Source organism: Halyomorpha halys, unplaced genomic scaffold, assembly GCF_000696795.3.
Source record: "Halyomorpha halys isolate HHAL.00 unplaced genomic scaffold, Hhal_1.1 Scaffold92.1, whole genome shotgun sequence".
In the NCBI taxonomy this organism is placed as follows: Eukaryota; Metazoa; Arthropoda; class Insecta; order Hemiptera; family Pentatomidae; genus Halyomorpha; species Halyomorpha halys.
Window position 1 is genome coordinate 662109 of NW_027105695.1, and position 12513 is coordinate 674621.

At 30.5% G+C, this 12513-nt stretch overlaps 1 protein-coding gene across 2 annotated transcripts in view; it reads left to right on the plus strand.

Moving 5' to 3' along the window:
* The first annotated feature begins 4021 nt into the window (after positions 1 to 4021).
* LOC106677279 (uncharacterized) overlaps positions 4022 to 12513 on the plus strand; it is a 179062-nt gene continuing 170570 nt past the window's right edge. For both annotated transcript variants that reach the window (XM_014415103.2, XM_067052955.1), the window contains exon 1: positions 4022 to 4173. In XM_014415103.2, coding sequence (XP_014270589.1) covers positions 4089 to 4173 — 85 coding nt within the window. In that variant the 5' untranslated portion in view covers positions 4022 to 4088. The remainder of the gene's footprint in view (positions 4174 to 12513) is intronic.

Below are 12513 nucleotides of genomic sequence, written 5' to 3' on the forward strand. Positions count from 1 at the left end.
ATCGCCTTCTTTATAAATTATAACTCCTCTTCGATTTTTATATTTTTTATTTATTTTATTTTTTTTTTTAATTATTTTTTTGTTTTTCTATTTTTTATTTTATTTTTTTTATTTTTTTACTTTTATCATCCCATAGGCGTTGATGACCAGAGGGTTTTACGCCTTTAAAAAACGATCAACAACAACAACAACAACAATATTTTTTCCCGAAGTGCCAATTCAGTTTGTGGTGAAAAGACAAAAATCAGTTATTTCACACCAATTTTTGATTACTTTAATGAACAGTATATATAATTACTCTTTAAAATTGATGAGTCTGCCAAGTATAGGTTAAATAAGGGGAATAAAAAACGGCGGTTGTTTCGAAATGTTAAAAAAATTAATTTTTCATTCTGAGCTCTATATCTTTAAAATTACGAAAAGCACTAGAAAGCATCATTTGAAGTAGAGAAAATTTTCTAAAATATTAGCCCTAAAAGAGCTATTCACGTACAATATACATTTTGCATATAAAAGTTTGTCCGAGCAACTATAAAGCAATTTATTTTAGCATATATCATGAAAACTACTACATCTACAAAGATCAACGTCTTAAACTACTATATAATGCATTAACCTAGCTTTAATTTGAGTGTGAAAGAAAATAGTTCTATTAGGGATCATATTTTAGCAAATCTAGACTATTTTAAATGATGATCTCTTAGGTTTTCTAGTGATGTTGGTAGTTAAAGATTAAAGATATAGAGCTCCGAATTAAAAATTAATTTTATATGTATATGTATATATAGTTGGCCGTAAAACTTAAATATAAGAAGATGGGTTAGGATTGCGGTCAAAAAAAGAACAAATACTTTATAACTATTTTAATGTCCGACGTTTCGCCCCACTTTGCAGGGCTTCATCAGGACTAATGGAGCACTGCAACCACGTTAGCCCTGATGAAGCCCTGCAAAGTGGAGCGAAACGTCGGACATTAAAATAATTATAAAGTATTTGTTCTTTTTTTGACCGCAACCCTAACCCATCTTCTTATATTTAAAAATTAATTTTCTTTTAACGTTTTGAAACAGCCGACATTTTTTATCCCCCCTACCATTTTTGACTAGTAATTATACTTAGTTTGCATTAAAATAAGCAGCAATTGGGGTGAAATAACATACTTGTTTTTTGTTCTCTTGGAGTCTTGTAGTAAATTATCTATTTTCTTTTTAAAAGGAAAAGTGTGTTATACCTTGTGCTCAGCAGATGTTTATGGCAAAATTGTTACTTGTTTTAAATGATATTGTGAGGAATTATGATTTTTTTCGAGAACATCGAAAGAAAAAAATGTCCTCCAAAAATTCGTAATTTTAATTTGTATGAAAAATTCGTATTTAAGGGTCTCGAAAGACGTTAAGATAGAATCTTACTTGATTTTTCCCAAACAGAATTATACGATAGAATGGTGCTCAAAGAACATTTTATATTAAATAAAATTAAAATTCATATCTTCATAATTATGGTTTATTGTCTTGCATTTACTTTAAAAGTAATAAAGTTATTATAGTTGAGAAATTCAGAAAGTATTGTACTATGTAAATTTCCTCTGCCCCCCTCCATCGAAATTGCGCCTCGGGCCACAGAACGTCTTGCTAAGCAACTGATTTAATTTCACTTTGTTTATATTAAGTGAAACTAACAAACAAAAGAAATACATAATCTGCATTTAGTCCGGAGAATATGAAATAAGAAAAAAAAAACTTATGAAACAGGACGTGAACAAACATAAATAAAAAAAAAGTTAATGTTGTTTGTTCTTGCTTACTCGATTATCTTTCACGGTCCAGGTCACTTTAAAACTACCATAAAGGAATTGTTTCAGATAAAAAAAATTTAGATAGGAAATCATTTCACTTTATTTGAACCTATAGATTTACAATTATACTTAGCACTAGGGATGTATATACCGATAGTTTAAACAAATCGATAATCTTGATATATCAACAAACCTATCGATATTTTCAACCATTGAGAGGTCAGGGATATCAAAAATAACATATCGATAATTCTCTATCGAATCAAATTTAAGTACTTCTGCTGGATCTACACGTTTGCCGCGAATCAAAGACTTGTACAAAAGCTACAAATAACGCCATACCAGCGTTTGTTGCTTCCTTTGTTCACAAGATATTTACACCGAATCGATAAAATTTGAAAATTTGAAACCTTAACAAGAGGTAATTATTGAATCGGAAGGTTGGGAAATTCTTTAATTAATTAAAACACGGAGAGCACAGATATTTATCTGTTAGCAATTCTAAAACAATACAAACTATATCTATATAGTACCTAAAAAGCAACATTACATAAAAATGTACTGAAATAACAGTATTTAGTTAATTTATTTTGAGAAATCTATATCTCTGAAACTATGTAACGTACAGATGTCTATTAGCAATCAAATTAAATCTAGTTTAATGTACTATAAAGTAGTTTTTACCATTTTTTACATTTACCTTCGCAGGAGTATTTTTCATGTTATTTGCTAAAATAAATTGATTTATAGCTGTTCGGACAATAAGTTTGATTTATGAAAAACTTTATTTCAGAAACCATTGGACGTGCAGTTGTCTGCTAGCACTCAAATTAAAGATAGTTAAATTTACTATAAAACATTTAATAATGTTTATCTTTGTAGGAGTAGTAGTTTTTATAATATTTGACAAAATAAACTCACAAAATGTTAATTTCAAATTGTTCGTATAAAATGATGGATTTTTGAAAAAATATATCTATAGATCCATAAGACGCACATATGTCTGCCAACACTCAAAATAAAGGAAATTTAAGTTACTATAAAGTAGTTAATGACACTTATCTTCGTAGGGGTAGTAGTTTTTATGATATTCGCATATAAATATAAATTTGGCAAATGAAAATTGGTCCCGACAACTATAAATCAATTTATTTTATCAAATTTCATGAAAACTACTACTCCTAAGAAAATAAACGTCATAAATTATAGCTAAATTAACTAGCTATAATTTAAGTGCTAATAGACATCTGTACGCCACATACTTTCTGTGATATAGATTTCTCAAAATAAATTAACTAACTACTGATATTTCAGTACGCTCCATACAACATTTTTATGAAATATTACTTTATAAAAAGCTATATCTCGAGAACTTAATAACTCGAGAATGTAAATAGCTCTATTAGGGCTTACATTTTAGCAAATTTATTCTACTTTAAATGATGCTATCTTTGATTTTTTATTGTTGTTGGTAGTTGTAAAGATATAGAGCTACGAATAAAAAATTAATTATTTTTAACGTTTTGAAACATCCACCATTTTTTATTCCCCCTACCTATACCTGGCAGACTCATCAATTTAGACTAGTAATTATACATAATTTTCATTAAAGTAATAAAAAATTGGGGTGAAATAACTGCCTTTTCTCTCCTCTTGGGCTTTTGTATTATTATCTTTGTATTGAGATGCTTGTTCTGTTGAATCTCTTGACTATAATATCTGGAGGTGAGGGGCATCCGCGAAATTATTGGTTGCGAACAGATAGATAGTTGAATAAATAAAGCAAAACATAATAATAAAAAAGAAAAAGAACAAAGAAAACGAAAGGGGGGGGCGCTGAGAAGAAAGGACTTAACGAAGGATAATGTTAATTGAATATTGTGCGACACTGCATTAGTACAACTATATATAACGTAAATCCATTTTACCCGAATACTCGACAATCTGCAAAGGTAAAAAATATCCGAAAATCGGCAGCATTGATAAACTCCATAAAATAAATGAAAACTACTTGTTTTGTTTATTTAGACAGAAAATATTTAAAATACCAACATAACTCGAATGAATGACTAAACAGTATATTTATCTAAGTGTTTTAATTTAAAATTTTATAATAAAATTAAGTTAATTTTATATGTTTGTTAATTATAGTTCTAATGGAAATTATTATAGGAGTATTAGGATGCCGGCGGTGGTGGGGGAACTACCCCGAAGCGAGTGGCCACCCTGAGTGGATCTGGAAGGCAGTGAGTGGCTGACAGTCAGTCAGTGAGTGCTCGTTCGTGGGGCTGTTATGATGGTCCTCGGGGGCTGTCGTGTCGTCTCTGCCGAGACCAAGGCCGTACCTCATCGTCAGCTAATCAGGAGTCCCATATCAGGTCAGTCCATTATATATTAATATTACTCTGCCATGTATCCATTTTTTTTTTAAATTATAAAAATTTTCGATTTGATAAAAAAACTTCAACAAACTTAACATTCAAAAAATGTATTACTACTAAATATATAACTGCTTTGCTTTTATTCCGACAAATAGAAAAGTTTTAATTTATTATATAATTAGATCTTCAAAGATAGTACTGTTTTCTTAGGTTATTTTTTGTCCACAGATCGTCCCCAATGCATAAGGGTTCTTTCAAAGTAACCCAGTCTAGAATGTAATCTATGAAATACGTCCAAAAAATGAAACAAATTAAAATATTTTGTCAAATGTGCCACATAGAGATTTGTGTCCACAACAAATAATCATTCGTTTTGAAATATATAGTTTATTTCAACGATTTAGATCAACCATATACAAACTATAGTTTCATAATGTTTTAATTATTATTTTACAATGTAATTATACTTATAACTAACCAACTTATAACTGTAAATCAGTACATTTAGTGTAAAATTGATTTACACATTAATAATAAGTCCAAATAGAACTGTTAACTTAGTTTCAACGCATTGTTAGGAGCTAAGAAACGGACTGTTACAAATTTAATCAAATGTCATCAATTCTTTAATTACTCATGACATTACCGCATTACTCTTTTTACCACGAAAGTATGTTATTTCATTTGAAGTTAATGTTTTGATAGTTTTTTTTTTAATAATAAAACAAACATTTCAATAGAATACTTTTTTATTTTATACATTTGTAACCTTATCAGACTAGTTCTGACAGTGTAGCCAACATTTCCATACTGCATATAAGAAATTGATAAAAAAATAACTTCGTAATATTTTTATTCTTATTAAGTTCAAACAACTTTAACGGATTTATTACTAACTTAAAATTAGTTTTTCGATCTTAATACATGGTAACTGACAAAATGAAAACTTTTAAAATGTTAATATATTCATTAATAACAATGATTTACGTTCAAACAGATTCACATACTATCAAAATTATTCTGTTATGAATACAAATTTCCTAAAGATTCTTTGGTAAATATATCAGTCTTTAAAAATCCGGTGATGCCATAAATTTCAATTCTTAATACAATTTAGTTACCTTATTATAAGATCGCACACCTTAATTATTTAAACAAATTTAAATGCTATAGTATTATTATTATTTAAAACTTGAATTATACTTATAATTATTACCTCAATTAATTGATTTGACTATGAAATTATTTTATTTAACATAAATTCAAGTAAATTTACAAATATTAAATATAACTTGGTTCCAACACAATACTAATAGCTTCTAAGAAAGGAAATATTATCAGATCTTTAATTACTCATGCAATATTACTAATTTTTTTTTTCATTACAAATCTAATCATCCATCGATTTCTGTTAAAATTTTGAAATATTTGTCTTTGTAGTCTTTTATCGAGACTAAAAACCCCACATTATCGATTGTTACAATCGAAACAAGTAAATAAATTTGTCATAGCAACGATGTAATGTCGATCTGGTTATAAAGAAATATAAGCATAATAGAAAAGAAGATAGTTCTGTTTATAAAAAAACAAATATGTCAGTCAACATAACAACTCTTGAGAATCATTATAGCTATCACTGTATAGTTTTTATAGTCATGATTGTACTGTCGAACTAACTCTGGTGTGATAGTTGATAGTACAAGTGATGTCTGTGAAGCAACTGCCACGTTAACTTTCACATGTATATCCTTTGACTGTAAACTATTTGTTGACTTTCAGTCATTGCGGCAGAAGTGCCACTACCTTAATATAACTATTTGATAGTGACAGTCATGACAGCATTCACTGTCACAATATGCCGCACTGGGTCTGGTGTGAAAGTTGATTGAGTACAAGTAATGTGAATGGACTAACTATCGCGTTAATTGACACTTTTAACTGTCATATGTATACGTCTTGACAGTGGACTAACGTAACATATTAACCTCGCCAAGTGTAATGATGATAAGCAGTAAAACGTGATTATATATCATTATTCACTGTTAATATATCATTATCATTATTCACTGTTCCCTTTACTTGGGCTTTCTCATATTTTAATTAATTTTTAAGATGTAAACAATAATCTTAAAATATCTTAAGATCTTAAAATGTGGTGACTGACAAAATTAAAATCTTAATTTCAAGATTTTAAGCTGTTTAACCTTTATCTTTGAACAGCCCTGATGAAGCCCCGCAAAGTTGGGCGAAACGTCGGAAAATAAATAGTTGTAAACTATTTTTGTTTCTCTTTTGACCGCAACCCTGACCATCTTATATATAAAATCTTAATTATGTTAAAATTTTTGTTAATTAATATAGATACATATTTATTAATGTTTCTGACTGATTTCAAAATCAGTCATTAACATCAATTTAATAAATTATCTAATAATGAATTAAAATAAATATTAAATTAAATAAAGAAGTAAAAAAAAAAAGTTGAAAACAGCCATAAATGAAGCCAATGATGACAAAGAGCTTATTTATAAAAAGATTTTATTTTAACGCTTTAAATATCAATCAACATGTGTTAAAAGTAAGATAACTTGATCTGACCTTTCAAAAGAATCCGATTACAGTTTGTTAATATTTTGTTATGATTTTTTCATTTATCAAATTTTTAGATTTTTAACGAAAATATTTTTTTTTTTTAGTCGAAATTGAGGAAAATTTGATTTATAAATTGATAAAGACTATGTAATTACAAAGTTATTGTTTTATTCTTTAACATCTTAATGATATTAAACACATTTTATTTTCTTAAAGATATATCTGAAGAAAAATATTCTATTTGAATGATCACTCTTAATTTGTATTACTCAAAGTTTTACAATGTTTAATTAAAATAACAGCTGAAGGTATAAATAACACAGCTTAATTTATATTTAATATGAATTACTTATTTTAGGAAAACGAAATATAAAATTTTAAAATTTATAAATCCATGTGTATAGAATGTTACTAAGACGTTTATTGTAAATATTAAATGTTATAGACTTCAGATTCCTACTGTTGGTTATATAAAAAAAAGAAAACAAATAAACAAAAAAAAAAAGACCGCGCGATGGTGTAGCGAGAGGTTTTTATTAAATCTAATTAGAGTGTTTGTTTCTCTGTGTCACTTCCTCTTCCATTATATAATATTATCTTCACTTATTCATTCTTTCTCAATTTCTGATAATATGTAATTATTCTTTATATTCTAATTTTATATTTATTATTATTTATACGAGGAGACGATGGTTGGGGGTGCGGTCAGAGAATAGCACATATAAGTTTATTTATTATTACCAACGTTTCGGCCAGAATTTCTTGCCTTCATCAGGGCTAAGAACAAAAACAAGATAACCACCAGTGATAAAGGATCTGAATATCCTGATTGAAGTAAATAATTGTACAGAATGAATATTGATAATAATAAAGTAATGATTTGTATATTTATAAATTTTATTACGAGAAGATGGTTGGGGGTGCGGTCAAAATGAAACACAAATAAGTTGGTGTAATCTATTTGATTGTACCAACGTTTCAGCTAGAGTTTCTAGCCTTCTTCAGAGCTAAGAACAGAACAAGATAACCTCAATAAGTATAGAAATATTTCTATATTAATAAGTACCTTTTTGTCACAACACTTTTTTTTATTATCTTTACACTCCACGTTTCGGGCATTCCGACTATCTTCAGAGGTCTTAATACACTATCACAGCCAAAACATTGATAATCAATATAATTGCAGAACATTTTGTCTTTGTCAGATTATTTATCATTATTCAATTTTCTTTAAAACTTCTTAAATTATGAAACATTATGCCCTCAATAAATTAATCTTCATCGCAATGTCTAAAATACCAATATTCTCACAGTTGAAATTCTTAAATTTACTAGTTTACAATCTCTATTTCAATTTCTAGTAGTGTTGATACAATCAATAGTAATGTTGATAAAATGATTAATTGAAATAGAAGTTGTAAAATTATGTTTATGTATTATTAGTAGATTATATACTTAAAGTGATGTAGGAATGTCGCTCCGGGGGTCTTAATGGGGTCGGTCCGGCGGGGAAGGATTGCCTTTTTTTTTGTTATGCTCTCCTGTTGTGAGATTGTGACATGTCGTACATCGACCAACGTACTCGCTATAATTATCTGTATTTTACGAATGCTTTGTTTTTGCTTTAAATTTTAATAAACTTGAGAAAATTTTATCTCGTTTTTATTTTGTAATATATATTTTTTAATATGTCAAACCTTTAATGTTGTTTTCTTTCTCCTTTCTATGTCTCCCGCCCCCCCCTCAAATTGAGTTGGAAAGAAACTTAGTAACGAGTTCTGGTCCTCACATTTTTTTTTTCCTTACGAGCTGTTCGAGCGGAAATATCTTTTGTACAATATTAAACTTATCAGTTGTTGACAATTTTATATTTATACACGACTGTGTAGGTTTGTTGGAAAACTTGAGGGTTGTTAACAAATATCTTGTTATTTATTTGTGACAACTCTTTTCTCTGCAGTCTATTATGGGAGTTCAAAGAAGGGTTTCCCGTAGTTCCCTCTTTAAAATTTTATGTTTACACGAAGCATCCGAGTGGAAAGTAAGCTTTACAATCGAGGAAGATTTTAAACAGACATTTTAATTTTGTTTGTCGATTTTACTGGCTGAACAAAAACTGATTTGTTCTTTGCTCATTCATTATTATTTAATATCATCATTCTTAATTGTATTTATTCTTTCACGACCTTTATTTAATTTCAACTTCCTTCTTCATTTTCCGTCTGTTAGTGTGTTTAAATTTTAACCGTATATTTTACGTAATTTTTTATTCTTACCATTGTTTATTTTATATTAATACTATTTTATTTTAATTCCGAACTTGGAAATAGAAATATTGCCTAATTCCTTTTACCATTTTAGAGAAACCCATTGGCAGAAAACTCCCAGGGAACTATCCACCATCATATGCATCAAATCAAATGAAATGACATAGTGTTAGGGGGGGGAGGAGGGTATAAAAACATAGGAAGGAAGACTATTTTATGTCTTCCTTCCTTTTTTTTATGTATAATTTTCTTATCACTTATTTTTTACATAATATTTATCCTACCTTAATTTAATGTGGTTGTTATCTTGTTTTGTTTTTAGCCCTGATGAAGGCTAGAAACTCTAGCCGAAACGTCGGCACATTAAAATAAGTTAATCATACTTATTTGTGTTTCATTGACCGCACCCCCAACCATCTTCTCCTCATTTATCATCCACGGTCAACTATCTCTCATAATTATGTACCTTAATTTAACTTTTTGTAATGCTCTTAGTTGTTTTTCTATATTTTTAGCCCTGATGAAGCCCTGCAAAGTGGGCAGAAACGTCGGACAATAAATAGTCGAAAACTATTTTGTTATTTTTTGGCCGCAACCCTGATCATCTGCATATTTTAAAAGCAAACGGCACTGTCGGATAATAATAATAATAATAAAATTGTATCACTTGGAGGGAGTTACCACTACTCCAATGATATTATCCATCAATGGTCTCGTACCATAATCCACAGTGGCAGGCGTGAATGCTTTGGGAGTGCCAGTTGACGTACTAAGAGAGGCTCAACAGTCGGTTCTCTTAGACACAGCAGGTATAGTACGAAAGGTTTTAAATATTTCAAAAGATAAAATAAATAAACAAAATATGAAGGTGCTTGGACTTCTAGCTCCCCCACCTCAGATACTCAACCCGCAATAGTGAGAAAATAATAATAATAATTTATTTGTTTATGGAGTAACCCCCGTACAAATAGAGTTAGCCTGTGAAATAGATAATCAATTGTAGTAATTTTACTAAAATGATGAGTTAGAGATCGTTTATATAAACTAATAACAAACAATATACCCTAGCTGGGCTATCCACATTCGTTAGAATAAAACAGTAAAACTAAAACATCACTTCATATTTAATAATATTAAAAAACAAAAATTATACCTCCTATTGGGACGATAGGTGTCCATATCTAAGCAAAAGGTTTTGGGTTACATATTGCTATGTACTAGTAGCTGATTTACTTGGGATGCCAGGATAATCGCTGAAGGCAATTATCCAAAATAATTTAATTAATTGATTATAAATTGAGCCCTGAAAAACTATTATTATAATTGTATTCCTTTCCAAAGGCTGTTGTGTGTTTACCAGTTTACCAATTAAATACCTTTATATTTATAAAATGTTGTTACCATTAATTATATAGGATGATAAAGAGTGATATATTGGGTTATATAATAATATATAAACTATATAAAGAAACTAAGTATTTATTTACAATTTGTTATTATGATTCAAATGATTCAGATAAAGGTTGCCATAAAATATAAATTGTTACATGATTACTTAGTTAATTTATACTTATAGCTGCTGATGCCGTGGGATGTAGTGCCGTGTGTGTCTTCTGTTTCATCAGGGATGTCCAGGTCTCCTGGCCTTCGTCTGATCGAATTGCATCCTCTGAGTCTGCCTCCTGACTGTCCTCACTCGTCTAAGCCTTCCTGTTGAGTGTCCTATATCACTTCTAAATTCCCTCTCTGTATTTTTCTCCCACTCCTCTTTTTGGGCGTTACCTTATTTTTAAATCTCTTCTCTGATTGGTTATCGATTTCCGAAGACTCCCGAGGCAGGCGTCCCCCTCCTCAGGACCGAGGATGTGTAGAAAAAGTTTGACTTGTCCAGGAAGGGCCTGCACCTGGTTAATTTGATTCTGGTCCCTCGTCCCAAACTATCATTTTTGTAACTTAAAGGTTAGCCAATCTAATTTTCTCAGGGGCCTCTGGTAATGTGACAAACTTAAAGGGGCCTCTACATGTTGGCCGAGCCATGGCGAACTCAGACATACGGGAGCATGTGGATAGGTGGCTCGGCTTGGTTGGCCTAGGCTCGTTGCCGAGCCGTCGAGAGTCGGTTTTTGGACACAGATCAAAGGGGTTCGTGAGAGCGCTCGTGTAGCATCTCCACCATTGTTCTTTGTCTAGTTGCAACTGAGAGCTGTTAGGGGGTTAAAGGTGTTTGTTGGTACTGTTTATAATAAGTTTTATATTTAATCTTATTTATTTATATTTAATTTCCTTTTTTTGTAATAAAAATAATACAATCCAAGTGCAATGACTGAAAACACTTCAACGTCCTCCATGTTTGCCTCTCTGAATAACACTGACATGTGGATGGTCCGTACTTGGCTCGCCGAGCATTTGTACGAGCCTCCGAGCCATGGCGTGCGGCCAACATGTGGATCCACCTTAATACAGATGTTTTCACATGCGAGGATGCTAAAAGCTTCCCAGAAGGATACCCTGACCAGGTATAGGGGCAGATGACGAAACACCTTAATAATACCCCGGATTTTCAATACATAGCAATATATAAAAAACAGTTTAAGGTCCAATCCTGAGGGTACAGAAAGAAATTCATACAACTGATTTCGGCTAATATTGCTTAGCTTCGGCATGTATCGGATTCGGTTCTCATGATACGCGGGGCAATTTGTCAAAAAATGGAAACAATCCTCCAGGGCCGTTCCATGACAAGCTGGGCAAAGCTTCTGTGGGTCCAAAGTATATTTGTGTGCACCGACATTTAGAGTAATTGCATATTTACCGGAGAGTCGTAGTTGGGCAATTATTCTCAAGTGAGTTCTGCCTATAACTGATCTTTAGGTAGCTTTGAGGAGCATCCGTTTTAATGAAGACCCTACCGTACCACGGGTTATAGCTCCATTCTCGTAATAACAAGAGACAAATAACTTTCGGACTTGTTAAGATACTTTATGCTCCTACTCTGCTGTTATAATTTTTTAAAATATTTCTGATAAATTTTACCTCCGCCCCCTCCTAACACTTTGTCATTTCATTTGATTTGATGCATATGATGGTTGATGGTTCCCTGGGAGTTTTCTGCCAATGGGTTTCTCTAAAATGTTTTAGAGGCCTTTATCAAAAATGCTAAAAGGAATTAGGCAATATTCCTATTTCGTCAGGTTAAGTTCAGAATTATTATGAAAAAATAAAATAAATCACATAGTGCACTACTATGTAAAGAAGTACTGTTGTTAAGCCACTTCAATTCGACGTAGTCTCCTTGTTGGAAAGCTTGACTAAAAAAAATAAATAAACGCTGGCTCGGATAAATCATTTATTTGTAAATTAAATTAAATTAAATTATATTGAAAACAAATAAAAACCTTCTAAATAATATAGAGCTCAATTAACAAACTAATAAAAAAAATACTCCCTCTGAAAACAAATTACAATAAAAAAAAATTGC